This window comes from Podarcis liolepis, assembly GCF_965112155.1.
Source record: "Podarcis liolepis genome assembly, chromosome: 3".
Lineage (NCBI taxonomy): Eukaryota > Metazoa > Chordata > Lepidosauria > Squamata > Lacertidae > Podarcis > Podarcis liolepis.
This window is the reverse complement of record NC_139557.1, coordinates 1,339,801-1,360,300: the sequence shown is the minus strand read 5'-3', so window position 1 is coordinate 1,360,300 and position 20,500 is coordinate 1,339,801. Positions and strand designations below refer to the sequence as shown.

General features: G+C 44.4%; 1 protein-coding gene across 16 annotated transcripts in view; it reads right to left on the bottom strand.

The window, feature by feature from the left end:
- The window catches only part of ADGRF5 (adhesion G protein-coupled receptor F5), a 47,384-nt gene that overhangs the window by 7,452 nt on the left and 19,432 nt on the right, over positions 1–20,500 (bottom strand). For 6 of the 16 annotated variants that reach the window (XM_083495041.1, XM_083495051.1, XM_083495053.1 and 3 more), the window contains 14 exons: positions 20,264–20,434; positions 19,682–19,858; positions 17,263–17,381; positions 15,143–15,201; positions 12,247–12,392; positions 10,480–10,683; positions 9,420–9,635; positions 8,042–8,206; positions 7,635–7,856; positions 7,092–7,310; positions 6,193–6,351; positions 5,480–5,673; positions 2,678–2,854; positions 152–1,522 (listed from right to left, as the gene is read on the bottom strand). In XM_083495041.1, the coding sequence (XP_083351167.1) occupies positions 152–1,522; positions 2,678–2,854; positions 5,480–5,673; positions 6,193–6,351; positions 7,092–7,310; positions 7,635–7,856; positions 8,042–8,206; positions 9,420–9,635; positions 10,480–10,683; positions 12,247–12,392; positions 15,143–15,201; positions 17,263–17,381; positions 19,682–19,858; positions 20,264–20,434 (3,599 nt within the window). The remainder of the gene's footprint in view (positions 1–151; positions 1,523–2,677; positions 2,855–5,479; positions 5,674–6,192; positions 6,352–7,091; positions 7,311–7,634; positions 7,857–8,041; positions 8,207–9,419; positions 9,636–10,479; positions 10,684–12,246; positions 12,393–15,142; positions 15,202–17,262; positions 17,382–19,681; positions 19,859–20,263; positions 20,435–20,500) is intronic. The other 10 variants (XM_083495056.1, XM_083495050.1, XM_083495042.1 and 7 more) reach the window with 2 other exon arrangements.

Below are 20,500 nucleotides of genomic sequence, written 5' to 3'. Positions count from 1 at the left end.
AGTGACATCGCTAGACTCTTACCGCATGAAAAGTAACTACATGAATCACCTCCTCGTGTGTACACTGGTACTGAGGAGTCCCAAGAAATGCTGACAATATTTTTATTAAAAGTTAAGCATAGCAAACAGGTAGTATCTTTTATCTACTTACCTGAAAAGCATTGAAAAGAGTAAATAAGTAGTGGAATGCTCTAGGGCTTCCAGGGATAACTGTAGCAAGACCAAATAACCAGGTGAGGCCTAAGAGTGATGTCAGAACACCGATACACTTGGTGATGCGATACAATGAGCTCTTTTCTTTATTTATTGATTTTTCGCCGATGGAACGTCTTTGCATTTTTGCTATGACCACAATGGTAACAATCACATTGACAGCGACAATGATCATGGCAGGAATGACTAAGGCCAAGAGAGCTCTACTCTCATCCCAGTTGAGTAAACAGACCTTTTTTCTTGTGTAATGTGGGTGGGTGCTGCTTACGGTGATAGCAGATATAGCTAGTGGGCAAAAGTATCCCAAGCAGAAGCTAAGAGCTTTCATGATGGTCTTGCTTGCATTATGTACGATAAAGACTATGTGGTAGAACACCATGAGGCCCAAGGTTAGCATCCAAAAGAAGACACAGAGGTAGAAAAACTGAACAAAGAATGCTGCTGTTATGCAGAGCCAGGCCTGGTCCATTTTTGTGTTTGTGTCATGCATTGCTGCTACCACAATGAACCAGACGTCTGCAATCAGGAGAGAAATCACTATGTTCAGTATGCAAACATGGCGCATGTAGGATATTCTTGCTTTGGTCACTGATTTCCACACGACAAATTCTATGCCAATGCAGGCCACCAGGCTCAATATAGAAATGCTCACACCAATGTAAGACATGTAATCCAACGCGTCCCATGGATCGTGACCGGGAGACATCAAAATGGAGAATGAAGTCAAGTGATTACAGGAGCAAGTGACATTGTCCCCATTCTCTGTGCTTTCACAGCCAGTAACGTCCCAACCTCCACCATCTTCTGAGAAGCTGAAATTCCAAAATACACATCGAGGATTTTTCAGGGTCTTGTTATCCTTCGTAAATGTCATAATGATCCTGAAATCTTCACTTAGTTTGCTGTTGGCATTGATTAGTGTTGTCATCACCAAACCATTTACTATGAATGCATCCATCTTCTTATACTGTGGAATAATAGGCCCCAAAGATGAGTAAGCCACACTGATGATGGTGGAGATGGAGTCTCCAGTTTTATTTTTTGCTTTGTTAATTAGCACTCTACCACTGAGGTTTGAGGGCTTGGAGAATGTAAAGCTCTCGTCGTAGTCTGAAACCTTGCTTTTGTCAATGACCACACCCTTGAGCTGGAGGTTGTCATAGCTGATGGAAGGAATAGAATTGTTAATAGGTTGAAGGGAGTCAGAAAATTGCTCCACTGAAGCCAGTAATTGAGAAGTTCCATTCGCAAAATCCTTCCAAGTTTTTGTTGGACTGCTGATAACCGTGTCTACTGTGGATAAAAAATTCTGCAATAATAAGAGAATAAAGAGATATTACTAAAGTCCAGTAACAAAATTATCAGTGTGCATTAGAAATTCCAATCCCTTTTCATTTTTTTCATTTAACACTAATCCACCTACCAACTTTTCTTATTATTCTTATTCTTATTCTTATTAATTGAATTTATATATCACCCTTCATTCAAAGTTCACAGGGTAGTTTACAATATATAAATCCCAAAATACATAACATAAGAATAACCCAGCCACCCACCCTCTCGTTTTAAAGGCCATAGATTGTTTCACTAGCCATTTGGAAGGTCAAATGGTTGAAAGCTCAAGCTCCTCTCATATTTCAAATACATTATTAGATACAGATACTGATTTTATCATATTGTGATGCTGTCATATCCAACAGTCAATCAACCTAGAACATCCACAGCAAGCCATGAGGCTGTGCTCTAGAAGAGTCTGAGGTCCTGCACAGGTATTTGTTTCATGGTAGAAACTGAAACTTTGACTCAGTTTGCTCATTATTATTTAGGAAAAGTATAGTTCTTGATTTAACTTCTGTAAGAATTATTGGAACAAACTCTTGATATTTCCACATTGATCCTGATGCTTTCTCATTTTCTTCTTTCCTGATCTACTCCGTCATGCTCTTGTGAATAGGTGTGTGAATCTGAACTTATTCCTATGGTTTATCTAATAGCATTGAAATAAAAGCTTGACATAACTGAAATATGACATGAGATTCTCCACCACGAACCTTCCTTGACCTTGGTACAAACCTGATACCAGCCTCATCTCAAAACATGTCCTAAAGGCACTCTGAGAAACACCCTCAAACCTTGCATAAATCAAGCTGTCTATTCAACTCCTGAATGGGAGTCAGCAGACAAAAGATAGCCAGTTCAGCCACAGCCCACTAAGATGACTTTCATGCAAACATTTAATTTGCAAGATGGGCAAGGTGAGAAGCAGGCAGAAATTCTGGGATGAATTCAAATGCATAACAAAACTAGTTGAAGGAGAAAACAAGCTTGCGTCATCTTCCGTGTGACAGCCCTTTAGATATTTGAAGATTGCTCTCAGTCTCCTCTTTTCCAGGCTAAGCATATCCAATGAGTGCAGATGAAAAGAAAGGAGTTCTCAACTTCTGCAAAGTCTTCTGTAACTTACTTCCATTGTTTCCTGCTCAGCAGCTACCGGCACGACTGAAACCATATTCAAAATTTCCACAACAGCTTTCAGGTTTGCAACAGCTTTCATACTTTGCTGCTGTTGCTTGATAGTACGGTTCAGGTGGCTGAGGAATTCAGGCAAATTCTTCTTTTGCTCAGGACTAGACACCAAAGACTAGAATTAAAGTTAAATGTGTTAAACACAGAGTAAATTGCACTTAAGGCTTGTTATTAAATAGAAAGCCCACATATTCTCTTCAGCCAGCTGGAAGAGGCACAGAATGTTGTGAAATTAATTCAAGAAGGGAATCTTGATTCACAAAAGTGCAATTTCCTGATTTCCTAGGTGACCGTCACTTGTGGCACAACCATCTTTCCCTGCTTTGGCTCCCGCGGCTTCAGCAGCTAAATGATAGAGACACAGTGAACAGGCCAGGATTCTCTTGGTGTTTCTTTGTTCAATGAAATAGGATGGAGCTGGGGGAGGAAAGTGGATTTCTGTTCGAAAAGCTTTGGATGCCCTGGGAGCCTTGCTACAGAGAGGTGGAAACACTAATCAGCAGTATGCAACTTGGGGCACATCTACACTTGTGTTTTTAATGTTAGGAAAGGTTAAGGAAGAGTTGTGATAACGCAAAGGGACAAATGACTTGTTGCTTTTAACATTCTTAATTTGTTATTAAAATGTGACACCAGAGGGCGCTGCAGAGCAAGTAATAAATAAACCATTTTTAAGTATAAGTATGCCCTGGGACATTTTAGAACGATAGATCTAATATCATTCTAATAACGTTAAAACCGGTCAGAGTAGATACAGCCCCACTGCCAAATTCATTTCCATAACATCCGTAGCTGGAGATCACATCAGGTGGGCAGTTTTGTGCTAATGCAGCTGCCTAATGTGTTGGCTCCATTGCCACTCTGGGGGCTTCCCGAAGGGGGGTTAATATTGCAAGTGGGTTGTTCAGATACCACAAGCTGAGGTCTTTTTAACTTGTTAGATTTTCTGCTGAAAGGGAAAACCCAGGTTCAATGCAAAAAAAAAAAGCAGTTTGGGACTTTGATGCAGACAAGGTTGTGTGGCTGCTATGACAGCAAAACAAAGCCCACATTCCAATGCATGAGCAGCAGCAGCCCCACAAGAAACTCTTCTCCGTGAGCCCCGGACAGAGCTGGAGGCTGCCCTTTGCCCTGTTCTCACAGAAGCTCAGGGACTGCGATGGCAGCGAAGGAATAAAGACCCCCTCCCCCATGATTCTGGCTCCCCCCCCCCCCACTGAACAGTCATGGGAGATGTGGGAAAGGATAGATGCTTATTATTATATTAATGATATAAACAAACAAACAAACAAACAAACCTGTTCCTGGGCTTATCTCACTAATTTCTTTGCAAGCTGTTCAAAGACCATGTTTTAAGGGACAGCGCAAAGCTTCTAAAGAGCCTACACCATAGCTGTCAACGTTTCCCTTTTTTAAAGGGAAATTCCCTTATTCCGAATAGGATTCCTCACAAGAAAAGGGAAAAGTTGACAGCTATGACTTACACAAAACCCCAAAATGCTATACTTGCAATCAAACTCACTCAGGTGTCTTCAATTTCTCATAAAGTGGAGATAACCCGGTATATACAGCCCTTGAAGTCTTTGAAGAGCTTACAAAAATAAGTGAGATCAGCCACTGAGAAAGCTTACCAGAGACAAAACATGTTGGACTACTAATAAAATAACAAGCACTCATCCTGCCAGAGGTACAGGGCAGCCCGGCCGAGGCATCTTGGGCAGCAGAAGCCCCCAAGGCACTTCCCCTGCAGGTGGCAGAGGCAGCGTGGAGGGTGGCAGTGGGGGGCATGGCAGCAGGACCAGTTGGCAGAGGCGGCAAGAGTGGCAGACTGTCTGGCCAGAGTGGTGCATGCTCTGGTTATCTCCTGCTTGGACTACTGCAATGAGCTCTATGTGGGGCTACCTTTGAAGGTGACCCAGAAACTGCAATTAATCCAGAATGCGGCAGCTAGACTGGTGACTGGGAGCGGCCGCCGAGACCACATAACACCGGTCTTGAAAGACCTACATTGGCTCCCATACATTTCCAAGCACAATTCAAAGTGTTGGTGCTGACCTTTAAAGCCCTAAACGGCCTTGGTCCAGTATATCTGAAGGAGCGTCTCCACCCCCATCGTTCTACCCGGACACTGAGGTCCAGCGCCGAGGGCCTTCTGGCGGTTCCCTCATTGCGAGAAGCCAAGCTACAGGGAACCAGGCAGAGGGCCTTCTCAGTGGTGGCGCCCGCCCTGTGGAACGACCTCCCTTCAGATGTGAAGGAAATAAGCAGCTATCTTCTCTATAAAAGACATCTGAAGGCACCCCTGTTTAGGGAAGTTTTTAATGTTTGATGTTTTATCACAATATATTATATTATTTATATTTTAATATATTTTGATATATTTTAATGTTTGATGTTTTATCACAATAATATTCTGTTGGGAGCTGCCTAGAGTGGCTGGGGAAACCCAGCCAGATGGGCAGGTTATAAATAATAATAAATTGTTGTTGTTGTTGTTGTTCTACTCCTATGTGTTCCCTCCAAATGAATGCTTCATACTTTGTGCCCTCTCTGTCACCATTTTAAAAGCTATTAAACATGCTGATATATCCCAGCAATGTTCTGTTTACACATGTGCTCAACTCATTTTGCACAAAGCTGCTAATTTGAGTTGTTGCAGTGTATAATGTTTAGTTTTAAAAATCTATTTCTCTGAATAGTCTGGAGGCAAGCTGTGCTCCAGACAAAGGGATGCTTTTACCTCTGCAGAGCTGAGAAGGTTGTCTACTGGGACAGCTAGGCAGCTATTTCCCACGATTTCCCACAAATTATGTTTGCACTTATAGGTGATACTTCCTCTGACAGGGTGGTTTGCCGCGTTCCTGCAAGGCCTTGTGAGCTCAGCTCCATCCTCTCCGGTGCCAATCTCTGAAGAATTGCATGCTACCTTCTTTGCTGTGAAAGAAAGGAGAAGAGATGTTGTTTTATCTCTTGAAACATCAGGACACCACACAGTGTAGACAAGTGTCATGTATGGACAAGTATAAGGACATTTGGATCACATTGATACAAAATATAGTAAGCTGCAAATAAACACACACACGGATAATAATAAGATTTGCATATATACGTAGCCATAGAGTATACTTTCCTCTGCACTTTTTATTTTATTGTTACTTTTTTTGTTCAGTTGAAATACAAAATTAATACCAAGAAAGGACACCAGCCGTCTACAAATGCAAAGTGTCTCTCTTCCTTTTCCCTTTTTTATTGATGTGAGACACTTTGAGAGACAATACTTGTCTGAAGAGTGGGATAGAAATACAGTAAATAAATAAAATTAACTGACAGAAAATGCCCAAATTAATATACTTTATTTGCATCATTAGTAAACATTTTGCACAATTTGCAAATATAACTGGGCTATGGCAACTCTAAAGATATCATATACCATTGCCCACATTTTCTCCTTACCTAGTAAAAGTTTTAGGACCATTGGTGAACTTTGAACATGCCCATCAATTTGGTTCCTGAACTCACAATGCACAATGTGCTCCCTAGAATTGCAGTCACCTTCTTTGAAATTTACTGTGTGTTGATAGCAGCCTTTTTCTCTTCTTTCTGTAGGAAAAGCTTTTGTATAGAATGAGGTAAATTCAGACAGCAAGTAGAATTAGTGAGAGACGGCTTTTGTGTCAGAAATGTAACTGTTTTTTCTCTGTGAACTGCTTTGGGAGCTTGGAATGAGGAGCTGCCACTAAATATTGTAAACATAAATAGAGCCATTGGCTTGATTTACGTTTTTGAATGGTGCAGGGCAAAACTAAGGTGACAGTGTGAGCACAAGTGATGCTGAGGTGGTCCATTTAAAATAATACAAAATTACCTTCTCCCTCCTGCACACATGGCATGTGCTCTCACTAGTCCTTTCTGTGCCCAAGGCAGGGCACTAACTCAAAACGGATCAGCACTGAAGGATGGTTTAAGGGAGCTCCTGCTGAAAATCCAAGTTTCCGTTTCTCAGGTAAACTCCTGCTCAGAAGCTGCTATGCAAAAAAACTGGAGGCAGCTGCTGCCTGCTATTGTCGCCTCCTGTTTTCTCATTGCCTTCCAGTGGTATTCAGTAGATCAACAAGTTTTTCTGCCCTACAAAAAGCCGCTCTATGTTAACCCAAAACCCACGTTAAACCTCTGAGCAAGTTGGTCTCTAAGCTCTTCACTGACTGTCTTGAAAAGTTAAGTCTGGACTGAAGAGAAAACATTAAAATAATTCTAGCTCTAGAACCTCTGGTTGTCCACTGGCCCCTCTGTCCAGAGCGCACCTTTGTCACGCCACTGCCATTCAGGTTGCCACCCAGCCAGTGGTTGCTTACCTGCCTGAACAAAGGGAAGCCTTTGTTGAACAGAGAACTTCACGGTGTAATTTTCTGTCTTGCTTGTACAACACCTTAGAACCTGAGTCCCTGGACAAGGGATGGATGCATTTATGGGATCTGTTATAATGTCTTTTTTCAGTGGCAAAGGAAACACGTCGATTTGCATGTGTGCAGAGCTGTTCAGAAATCTTTGGGAAAAGGTGCAGGTATAGTTGCCTAAAAACAATCAAACCAGATGCTCTTTAGCCAACAGCACAAGCAAGCAAGTAACTAACTAAGATCTTTCTAAATTAGCACCAGCAGCCACAGCAGCGCATTTAGGGAAGTTTAATGTTTGAAGCTTTATTCTGTTTTTAGTCCTCTGTTGGGAGCCACCCAGAGTGGTTGGGGAAACCCAGTCAGATGGGCAGTGTATAAATTATTATTATTATTATTATTAAACACAATACAGGTACACACATGGTGGAAATTGTATTGTGAAGGTGGTTTTCATTGCTTTATTTGTTTTTGGTTCTGACAGTGGGGATGCAATTCACTCACCAGCCCAGTCCAGATTAGCACTGCCGACAGTCAGCACAGACTCTGCCCCCTTTCCGCTCTGCCTGGTGGTGTACCACACGCTGTCAACCTGCTTAGTAGAGCTTCCACTTTGGATTTGCCAGGTGACGCTGTCAAAGTTGCTCACATCACTGTTGCAGCTTAGAGAGAAATGTTGTCCCTCAGAAACCTTGCCACTTGTTCTAGAAGATATGCTCACCTTTGCTGGTGAAACATAAACATTGGGAATTTGATTGTGAGTTCATTATTTTGTTTATTTAGGGAGATTGTCTCCCACTTTGCACATTGTCTCAACATGGCTTACGGTAAAATAGCAGAAACATAAACATCAGAATAGCACACACACAAAGAAATCAAAAGAGGAAAGTCCTTCCCAAAGAGATGCTTACCCACTCGAAAATATGTAACACTGATAACTTTGTGTTTGCAGGCACCATTGGTAGTGTTCAGCTCACATGTGTAATCCGTTTTGGTTCCAGACTTGTCTGCTGGGCATTGAGATTCATTAGCCTGAAGGAGGTACGTGGTACAGTTGTGAGTGGCAGTGGTGGTCCCTGCAAGGAAGGGAAATGAGTTAGAAGAGGTCAAAGCACTACCTGCAACTGAGGCTGAAAACTGGTCAACACCTTGACTCAAGGCAAAGCTGAAGAGTTGCTTCAGTGTCAGTGTCGGTGGGTGGTCAGAGTACGATGTCACCCCCATTTAGAAGTTGGCCAGTATGTTATCAGCTCCTATTCCCAGTAGAGACTTTGGGTCTAACATGTCCTACAAACTTATCCAAAGCGGCCTGTTTAATTCCAGAAGGATGTTTTCAGGGACATGCCAGACAATTGCTCCCGGCCATATCCAAAGCTGCTCTAGGCCAAAGATACCACACTTAGAATCACAGAACTGTAGAGCTGGAAGGGACCAACCCCCTGCTTTGCAGGAATCTTTTGCCCAACGTGGGCCTCAAACCTACGACCCAGAGATGAAGAGTCTCCTGCTCTACTGACTGAGCCACTGGAAGACAAGGAGAGGCAGCAGGAATTTGTGACTAGGAATGAATGAACACCCCCAGTTCCCATCAAAAGCTGTTCGCTTTGTGGTCATTTCTTGCATACACTAGCAAACAAACAAAAACCCTCAAAGTGTTTTGCAAGGACTCACAAGGAATGCTTACAAAACCAAAGTGTTATTATCATTATTATTTATTAAATTTGTAGCTGCCCTTCATCTGTAGATCTCAGGGCAGAGCACAACATAAAAATACAATATAGAAAACACAAAATACATAATAAAAACAAGAACAAAAACAAATCAATAACCCCCCTCCCCCTTGCAGTTTTCTCTCCCCCCCCCCACCCTCCTCACAAGGAAAAAAGGGCCTCTCCTTGTGAAGGAGGCAAAGGGATACCAGCAGTGAATGGCAGCAGCATCGCCTTGGCCCTCCTGGCTGACTCCAGAGGCTTCTGTGGCGCTGCCTGCAATCTGAGGCGGATTTAGGGGAACAGGACCAATTCACCTGCACTGGGAGCCACAATGACAAGCAATGGAAGGTGAGTGGCCAGGGTGGGGGTGCTGCTGGAATTTTAAAGCCCAAAGTCCACCACTGCTGTGATTCACCACTCTGTGGAGCCGGCAATGACAGCGCAGGAGAAAGAGCCTGACTCTTGACAGGTCTCCTTGTGCTTTGCAAATGTTGTGAGAGAGACGCATGTGTGGAGTTGGGCAAAGAAAACATTTTAGGCACACTTAGGAGCCAAGAGAGATTCTTGCACTTCATACCTGAAATATTTATTGCTCCATTTGTTTTCCAGTAATATGTGAACAACTGCATATCTCTGTCTGTGCAGCAACTCAGTTCTTTAGTGTCACCATTGCATACAATCACAACGTCCTCTGAGGGCACAATTTTGATTGGAGAGACTGTTATATTAGTCCCAGTAACATGTATGACTGACACATTATTAATCCATTCCATAAAGCTGCAACGGTAATAACCTGCAAAAAAGACAAAAATCTGGTATTTAGCTCCATAAAGCAATGTGCTCAAACATTTCCAGATCCAACTGTGAACCTTCCAGCTTGTCTCATCTCCATGATAAAATTAACTCAATTGAATCAAAGCATTAAAGGAGTAGCAAAACCTTTACATTTACACCGGTGATCTGAATGTGCAAAGGATCTGCATAACAGTCAGCTGTTTTGTGCGTGGAGCAGCTCCCCTGAAAGGGCAATTTTAGGCTGCATTAATGGTTTCCAAGCTTTGGTTCCTCTCTATTCTAATCTCTATTCTAATTCTACCCTAATCATGAGAGATAATCAGGTCGCATGACCCCTCCTGGTACACCTGAGATCCCGGGGGACACACCTATTTTATGGTCAGACAACTAGATGTGCATGACTCTTGAGAAGGGCAAGAACACCTGCAGAATTGATTTAACAAGACACAGAGAAAGCTGTGGAGCCCCAGTCATGGCTGCGTCCCTTCTCTGAATCTACGTTTCCATTGCATGTCACTCTGTATGTTACAATCCTAGAATATGATGGTCATTGTTGTCGAATATGATGGTCACTGCAGGCCACCCAATTCACTCCCAGCCTTGTTTGATGCAGAATATTGCAGTGTTTGCTTGATGTGGTTTTATTCTTTGGAGTACTGTCTTACAGAGGGTAATAATCTGTATTTGTTCCCCATGTTCCCTAGTGACAGACTACTTCCCCTGTCCTCACTTTGGTAGGAGGTGACTGTAAAGCCCAGGTCTGACTCAGTATAGCAGTATAGAATTGCTCAGTATAGCAATTATTACACTCTTGACTTAAATACTTTTCTATTTAGAATTACCGGCATCTTCCAATTTAATGTTTGTAATTTTCAGTGTTGATGTTGACTTTCCATCTATAGTGTCATTTTTAAGAAGCTCCCTGCCACGGCTAAAAGTTTCTGGGAAGTGCCAGATTGCCCCCGAAGAAGAATTTGACTCGCATGTCATTGTTACTGTATCACCCTCAAAAATGTCATCAGGAGAAATGGAGATGTTTGTTCCACCTGCAAGGCAAAAAGAGAAGTTCTCAAAACCAACGAAAAGAAAGCTTTATTTCTTGCTACATATACAGAGTGCCACTCACCTAATGCATCAACTATTCATTTCACAGCTTCACTTGCTGTTGTTCTGAACGCGCCCAGGAAAGCTTTGGAAAAGTTTGCAGAGTCTAGACAAGGCCTTGACCAAAGGTGGTTGCAGCAAAAGTGAACATGTCTTGCTTTCCTGTCATGGAGTTTTATAAGTGGGATTTTCCAAAGTGACCAATGGCCGTTTAGCTGAGTGGGTTTAAACTCTCCATGTTTAGAATGAAAGCAGCACCAAAGGGCAGTTGTGCTTCCCACCTTCCAGGGCAAATGAGGAATCTCTATTCCCATTTTTCACTGGCAGAGTATCAGCTGCAATTGCAACCCAAATACATATTCCTAATGTGATACACTGACAACCATGTATGATGCTGGCAACATTGCTCTTTGACAGGAAGCTGAGTTTATCCCTTCCTCCACCAGCAGCTAGAGCCCTGCTTTTCCCACATCAGCAGTTAATACCCATTGACTAGGGAAAGGGAAAGGGACCCCAGACCATTAGGTCCAGTCGTGACCGACTCTGGGGTTGGGGCGCCCATCTTGCTTTACTGGCCGAGGGAGCCGGCGTACAGTCATGTGGCCAGCATGACTAAGCCGCTTCTGGCGAACCAGAGCAGCGCACGGAAACACCGTTTACCTTCCCGCTGGAGCGGTACCTATTTATCTACTTGCACTTTGATGTGCTTTCGAACTGCTCGGTGGGCAGGAGCAGGGTCCAAGCAACAGGAGCTCACCCCATTGCGGGGATTCGAAGCGCCAACCTTCTGATCAGCAAGCCCTAGACTCAGTGGTTTAACCCACAGCGCCGCCTGCGTCCCATTGACTAATGACTATTAAAAACCCGTCCACCAAAGACAGGTAGATTTGACTTGATTCTTACTGTTGTGTGGATGCAGGGAAGACCCCTTCCACAGCCAGAAGCCATGGTGCAGAGTACACAGAGCTTTAGATGGCAGGATCCTTCTGGCCTAGCAAGGTTAAACTTTCCTCCTTGGAGTGCAGATGTATTCATAAACGTATATTGGGGAAGGTGCATCAGTCTGCACACACAACAGAACGACAAGTTCCTTGCATAAAACTATTTGGAGAGCTCTGTGAAACCAGAACATGAAGCTTCCACCAAAAAGTTCCTAAGACACCCTGCAGCACGCCAGAGGCTACTGAGCACCCGGGACACAGGCTGTACACATGCTGTAACTTTGAAGCACACTTTCCCCTCAGATGATTCTGGGCTCTGCTGCTTCCTCCTCAGGGTGCTACTATTACCAGCAACTCTTTAGCCGACTGCAGGGATCCAAAGTCTTTGAGGGAGAGAATGTGCTTGGAATGTGCTTTAAAGGCAGAGTGTGAGGGGGCTCAGCTTCTCCCTTCCATAATCAAAATGTGGTGGTCTGGAGGGTGTTTTATATGTGTGGGAGAAAAATGGCATTTCTACCATTAAAATGATAATATACATCTCAGTAAGCAGGCTTTTGACATTACCATGCACTTCCACTGAAGACACCGCAAATGATGTGGGCACAATCTTGTAGGAACGATCTAAGGCTTCCGCTGCATCTGTATTTGCACTTTCAGGCGGCATATTCACTGCTGATGTTAATTCATATTGAACCATGACGCTTCCAGGTCTATGCAAAAAGGATATCATACCTGATTATTTCAGATTCATTATTAGTATATGGCTATAAATTGTAAGATAAGAGTGGGAAAACAACAGTGACCTTACTGTGGGGGTCTGCTATAGAATGCCAAGCCAGACTGAAGACTTAGATTATGCCTTCCTAGAGCAGATTACCAACTTTCGAAAAAGAAGAGATATAGTAGTCATGGGAGACTAAAACTACCCAAATACCTGTTGGAACTCAAACTCTGCCAAGAATGAAAGGTCCAACAAATTCCTCCATTGCCTTGCTGACAATTTCACTTCTCAGAAGGTGGAAGAAACAACAATGGGATCATTTATTTTGGACCTGATCCTCACCAACAGGGAGGAACTAATTGACCAAGTGGAAGTACTCGGAAACTTGGGAGGAAGTGATCCTGTCCTCTTGGGTTTCATGTTACATAGGCAAGAGAACAATGAGTGTATGCACTCTGAACTTTAAGAGCGCCAATTTCAAAAAGCTTAAGCATCACTGTATGAGAGATCCCATGATACGCAGGCTGAGACCCTACCTGCCAGGGTCTTGCCAGAGTGGTGCATGCTCTAGTTATCTCCCGCTTGGACTACTGCAATGCGCTCTACGTAGGGCTACCTTTGAAGGTGACTCGGAAACTGCAATTAATCCAAAATGCGGCAGCTAGACTGGTGACTGGGAGTGGTCGCCGAGACCACATAACACTGGTCCTGTAAGAGCTACATTGGCTCCCAGTACATTTCTGGGCACAGTGTTGGTGCTGACCTTTAAAGCCCTAAACGGCCTCAATCCTGTATACCTGAAGGAGCGTCTCCACCCCCATCGTTCAGCCAGGACACTGAGATCCAGCACCAAGGGTCTTCTGGCAGTTCCCTCATTGCAAAAACTGAGGTTACAGGGAACCAGGCAGAGGGCCTTCTCGGTGGTGGCCCCTGCCCTGTGGAACGCCCTCCCAGCAGAGGTCAAGGCAATAAGCAACTATTTTACTTTTAAAAGACAACTAAAGGCAGCCCTGTTTAGGGAAGTTTTTTAATGTTTGATGCTGTATTGTTTTTAATATTTGGTTGGAAGCTGCCCAGAGTGGCTGGGGAAACCCAGCCAGATGGGCAGGGTATAAATAATAAATTATTATTATTATTATATTGTCAGAAATACTCAAAAAGAAGGGAGTCCAAGATCGATGGGAGTTTCTTAAAGGAGAAATATTGAAGGCCCAAATGCAGACAATACCAACAAGCAAGAAAAGTGGGAGGCATCTAAGGAGCTTACAGATGAGCTGAGATGTAAGAAGGGCATGTATAAGAAAGAGAAGAAAGGGGAAATCACAAAGGAGGAGCAAACAGTTGCAAGGAGCAGGTTAGCTGGGTCCAGCTAAGGATGAACTCAGGCTTGCAAGAGAGGTTAAAAACAATTTTTTAAAGGTTTCTTTGGCTATGCTTGAAGCAAGAGGAAGAACAAGCCAGTGGCAGGTTCTCTGCATGGAGAAGACAGAGAAATACGATTGGGTGACAGAGAGAAGGTGGAACTGATAAACTTTGCATCTGTCTTCATGCAATGCAGGGGGTTGGACTAGATGACCCTCAGGTCCCTTCCAACTCTATAATTCTAGGATTCTATGTAATAAATAATGAAAAAATTAATGATGTTTTTAACATTTTAAAAAGATTTTTATAGATATTGGGAAGGAAAAGGAGAAACTAGTTTCAGCTACAGCTTCTTTGTCACCTTATCCACCTGGCCAATGGAGAGGAAAGCAAAATATTAAAAACATAAAAGGCTTTAAAACTGAAATAAAATTGTCCGTATCCTATTTTAAATGCTAGTAAATATTCGCATTTTTGTATTGATACTGATGATGGGCAAGTTGCAGCCCCTGCCAGAAGCTATTTTAATTAGGCTCTGGCATCCCAACCTCATGCTAACCAGGATGTGGAATAAAATTTGTAGGTGCTGAGGTTATTTTACACTCAAATAAATATTATGTTTTGCTTTGGCTTTGCACCTACATGCAAAGGTGTTCACACTGTGGCTAGAGACCAAGCAGGACTCCATTTGGTGTGAAACTGGTATGATGAACAGCACCATCCAAGAGCAGTATTTCATAACAAAGTGCAGGATTCACTTGCATTTTGGATAACATTGTATTAACATGGATTTAAAAGTAAGCACTGGAAATGCAGTGAGCATACAATAAACAGAAGTGTAAAAACACCCTTAATGTCAACTGCTTGAGGGGGTGGAGGCAAAACGAAGGTGCCTCCTCCCAAAAGGGGAAGGGGGGTCAAGAGACATGTGGTGGGAGCAGGCATGTCTTTGTGTGTGCTGCGCCTACCTTTTAAAATTAACAAGGTGTCCAGATGAAATCCTTTAAGAAAGCCCTGTGGTCACTCGCAGGGTGTCGGGCTCTTTGCAGATGGGCAGCACTTGGAATGGCCACACAGCCACAGAATCATAGAATTGTCGAATTCAAAGGGACCTTGAGGGCATCTAGTCCAAGTCCCCCCAACTGAGAAATCTCTGCTCAAGCTTCCGTGACAGATGGCCATCCAGCCTCTGCTTTGAAACCTCCAGTGAGTCCACCACCTTCTGAGGAAGCCCATTCCAAATTGCACTTCTTTCTCAGAAGTGCTTTTCTAAAACATTTAAATTCAATAATTTGACTAATGTACAAAGATCAAAGCATTTTTTTAATTTTCTCCTGTAATCCATGTGAGTGCAAAGAAGGTGAATGTTTTCTATACCTGAATCCTGCAACTTTTACACTTCTGAAGCCTGGCAATGATTTGTATCCCTTGGTAAACTGGAAAAAAAACCAACAATATAAATTATGACATCTTTATGAGACAATTAAAACCTCATAGGAAACTGGACTGTTTTATTTCACCTGGTAGACTTTGAACATGCCTACTTCATGCATGAAATGAAATGAATCTATTACATTACTTTATTACTCTGTTACTGATTTTATTAATCTGTTTATGGATGGCCCACCTGCACCCAATTTGGAAATGATCCATTAAAGATTAAAAATACTTCCACTCAGCTTCTGCTCTTTCTTAATTAAATCATTTCCAAATCAGCAAGGCCGCCAGGCCATATCAGGATCCCAGTCTCACCATCAGGAGTATGTTGGGGGCTCAATAGTTTTTGGACCCTTTCCAAACCATTTTGGAATGGATAACCTTCACCCACCTCAACTCACTAAATGTGCCCCGTTTAAGGGCATCCAAAACACCCTCGGAATCAGTGCAGTTGGCACAGTGCTGCTGTAACATGATAATAGCGCCCAGTCAATAACATGGCAGCTGCATTTTGCACTAATCAGTTTTTGAGCAGTTTTCCAAAGCAGCCCATGTAAGGATCCCTTAAGATATTTTTTGAAGATATTAAATCTATCTTCTGCAGATAGCTATTAGAATAATCTCAGCAGGTATGTTGCACTATAACATGTACCATGAAGTTTTGACCTATGAAAACCTCAGGACTGCCATACCTCAAGGATCACCTTGTAGGAGGTATTTTAATAGCTGGGAGAGGATATATGAATTGCAATTTACCTCTCCAGGTCTCACATGCATGGGCTGAACAGAGTTTTAGAAGTCCCATCCTCGGCAGCAACATGGAGGCCTGTCAGAATTGGCAGTAAGTGGTGCCTTCTTTTAATTAAGTCCAGCTACAAATCAAGCTGGCTTCCCCCTTTATTGCACTGCTTAAGATTTAATTGGACAACTGGCAAGTAAGCTCAAAATATGATTTATTTACTCAATAGTATTGCATTAGTTTTCAGCTACAGCATCAGTAAAAACTATGCAGGGGAAATACTTATATTTACAGTAAAAACAGTCTCAGGCTTGTGCCTGGAACTGGAGCAAGTGCAGGACACGTCTGTCCTCATGGCTGGCTGAGGAGAGAGGAGGGAGGGGGAGGGAAGGGAAGAGGGGAAATGACATCACATAGAGCCCTCTCTGCCAAGTACATTTTCTGTAGTCTGAGTAGCTGCCTATCAGCAATATAGCTCTGTAGTATTAGCCCCTTCTTATGCTAACTAGCAAGGGGCACGGGTGGCACTGTGGTCTAAATCACGGAGCCTCTTGGGCTTGCCGATCGGAAGGTCGGCGGTTTGAATCCTCGTGACGGGGTGAGCTCCCATTCCTCGGTCTCAGCTCCTCCCAACATAGCAGTTCAAAAGCACATCAAAGCGCAAGTAGATAAATAGGTACCTCTCCAGTGGGAAGGTAAATGGTGTTTCTGTGCATTGCTCTGGTTCGCCAGAAGCAGCTTAGTCATGCTGGCCACATGACCCGGAAGCTGTCTGTGGACAAACGCTGGCTCCCTCGGCCAGTAAAGCGAGAAGAGCACCGCAACCCCAGAGTCATTCGTGACTGAACTTAAGTCTCAGGGGTCCTTTACCTTTACCGTATGCTAGCTAGCAAGAATATGTGTTTGTTAGGTTTGGCTGCTAATCTCGCACATGCATCTCCTCATATGAACCAACCCAGACCCTGCAGTCACTGGCTGTGGCCCTTCTTTGTGTGGCTCCTCTGTGGGATGCCCAGAGGGTGGCAGGACAAGAACAGGCCTTCTCTGTGGTGGCTCCCCGTTTGCGGAATGCTCTCCCCAGGGAGGCTCGCCAGGCACCATCATTACCTATTTCTAGGCACCAGGCAAAAACATTCCTCTTCTCCCAGGCCTTTGACTAATTAAACAATCTATGGCCATTTTAACGGTGGTGGGGGAGGGGAATCATTTTGTTTGCAACAATGTATTTTTGGGTTTTTATATTGTAAACTGCCCTGTGATCTTGTAATAATAACAGAAATGCAATATATCTCTGCCACATGCAGAACCAGCTCAAACATACCGCTTTCTCCAAATCACTTTTGTATCGCTTAAACATGCTAGAGGACAGATTTCTCAGATCATCTTCAAAGTCTTTGTCAAGCCGGACAGACATTTTTATAATGTATATAAACGGAACACCTAGTGCAGAAAAGAACCGGAAAAGTAGTATTACTAGTAGTAGCAACTACTGCTGATTACTACACAGCGATAAATTTTGTTTTTAAAAAATCACCATAAAATTCTTTCAATCTGTCCTCAAATCTTAAATATCTGTTCCTGTCTTGTTGTTTTGCACACAGCAAAGAAGAGAGACCTTTGACCACGGCTGTCAAGCACAAGGCCCGCCAGACCTCATCATGTGGCCCGTGTAGCCGCCGCCGCCGCCGGCCGCCGGCCGCCACCTTTTATTCTCGCGCGGCTGAAGGGGAAAGGCGGCGGCGGCGGCGGCTGAGGCGCTAGCGGGGATTGAGGGAGACTCTCGTCGTCGTCGTCGTCGTCGTCCTCCTCCTCCTCCTCCTCAGCTATGGCGGAGAGAGGGGCGCTCGGCGGCCAGCGGGGCTCGCTCACGCCTTCGCTGCACCCGCCGGCCTCCAGCGCCTCAGCTTCTTCGGCGTCCCCGGCTGCACAGAGCCTTTCAGGGCAGCCGACGCCGCCGCCGCCGCCGCCGGTGCTACAGCAGCAGCAGCAGCTGGCGCCTCCTCCTGCTCCTCCGGCGGCGGCGGCGGCGGCGCCTTCGTTGTCTCAGCCGGCCGCTCTCGGCCCCGGAGGAGGCTCTCTGGCCCCGGGGGGAGGCGGCTCGGGGGCTCCCGGGTCAGGCGCGGCGACGGCAGGGGGGCGCCCGGTCCAGATGAACCTTTACGCCACTTGGGAGGTGGACCGGAGCTCGCCCAGCTGCGTGCCCAGGTGAGGAAGTGGGGGTGGGGGGTGGGGAGGAGAGAGAGAGAGAGACTCTTTCCTTCCTTTTACATTCTTTGGTTCCGCCACCGTACAGATTTTATGAATTCAGTGGCATAGAAATGTGCATTTTATCAACCGATTCCCTAAGGGGTAAGTAGTAGCCGTGTCGCAGCAGCAGCAACACACACACCAGAGGAGGAAGAGGAGTCGTCTTTGTGGGCAAGCTGGAGGCTTAGCACGTTTATCTGCTTTGGTTGGGCTGCAAGGTTTCTTTCCCTCCAACCTCATATCTTCTTCTCCACGCCCCCCCCCCCCCGCGTCTCACCCCGTTATCTCCCTCCGTTTACCTTCGCAGGTGTGGAAGTCAAGCCCGACCCCACCCACTCCCTAAGACCTACTTGCTCTATCGCCTGCCAAAAAGGGAAAAGAAAAGAAAAGAAACACACAGAGAGAAAAGGCGCCTCCCTATTTTAAGTATTTACGTCCCTCCTCCTTGGGGAATAAAGGATGAAACCTAACCCTTAGACGTCATTTATCTGTTCCCCATATTTACAAAGTGTGTGTGTGGAGGGGAATGATAGCAAATTGCTTCTTTTAATCACACACACTTGAATGTTAAAGAGTGGTTTGCCTTTATGTGGGGCTGTGGGCTGATGTTTAAGTAGGAGTGGGAAATCGAGGGAGGTTGTACATAGTGAAAGGACGCTTGTTCCTCTCAATGGGGGGCAGCTTCACCTAAAAGTTTTCTTACATGAGTGTATGTTGGGGTCCTCGACCTTTGCGGAGAACTAGTACCCCCTTCCATCTATGCCTGCATGCCTTCAAAGAGAATGAGTTATATTTTAGCTACCATCTTCCTCCTTGTGCATAAAGGGGGTGTCATCCGGCCCTTTGAGGGTGACCAAACTGCTGATGCGGCCCCCGATGAATTTGAGTTTGACACCCCTGCCTTAGACTAAACCGCAGCACTGGAAGCACATGGAATTGCATGTAGAGGAAGAGCAGCTTGGCTGCAGGAATAAGATTGTAAATAAAATCGGGGAGGAGACCTCAGAGAGTGTAGCAATAAGAATAAAGGAGGGCAGGGAAAAGGAGAGGCAAGTCCTGCGGAAGACCTCTCTCAGGAAGGAGTTCCCTAATCCATGGTGCAGGCAAGAGAGACCAGAGTCGTTGCCGGGCTATCTTTAAGAAGCAAGTTCCACTGAATTCAGGGTTTACTCCTGGTCAGCGAGTATAGGATTGCAGTCAATCTTTGAGATAATTCACATGGTAAATGTGTGACAAGTGAGGGGTTCAAATGTTACAAAAAGCACTGGGAAGCAAAGTTTGAATTCTAAAGCTGAAATGGAATTTCATGAGATGGCCCTGCCCTGAATTCCTTGGGGAAAGGGATAAAAGTGTTTTCAATGAAATGTCAAAATCCAGCAAATTTCAAATTCTGCTGACGTCAAAATCAGATGTCATAATGTGAAATACTCCTTTTCCCACCTAGCTGCTATAGTATGGTTGTCCTCATTTACTGCCCATTCCCCCCCTCCTACCTGCAGATTGCGGTTGACAGTAGGTCCCCTGCAGAGGCCGCTGTGCAAGGCAGGTGCAGCTCTCTCCTGCCGGCGCAGCACTGGAACAAGCTGGAGTAGCTCTGCATGCGCTGGCCGGCCATTCATAGCCCGACTCACAAGAGCAGTGGGTGCCCTGGGGGCCACCTGAGCTGCACACTAAAGCATGAAACAAGAAGGCTGCAGGTGAGACAGGGTATTTTGCTGAGCAATGTCTGCTTCCTAATTATAATTCCCTCTGTGCATGACATTCACACTGCACAAATAGTTCTTTGAAAGTTGTCAACATTATTTGACCAGACAGTTGGACAGTTTCTCTAATATTGGCTAAAACTGTAGTAGCAGAGCTCGCCATCTCTTTTTACAATGTAGAAAACCTTACAGTACAGCTGTAAATTTCTCTGGAAATATCACAAAATGCCAGCTACATTTAGTCTAATTCAGATATTTTTTAAATCTAGCCTCTTCTCATTGGACTTTCCCCCCTTTTCTTAAAAACAAAACAATAACCTAAAACCAGAGAAAGCCAATTTAAAAAGTGGAAACTAGTGACATATAACCCACCTGTGGTGACATCAATGCTTGAAATGTTCACAGCTGGATCAGAAGCATTTACTGAGACTGGGAAGCTAAGGCTGTTTAAATAACTTCTGAAGGCCTCCAGGAGGGAGGAATCTGGAAGACTTATCTCAACAGCAATCGTGTATTCTACAGGTGAGATGCCTAATGTCACATCTGGAAAACAATTTGATAAGTTAGGCATGTTATAATTACCAATCACAAACTCCGTTTCCTTCTCAC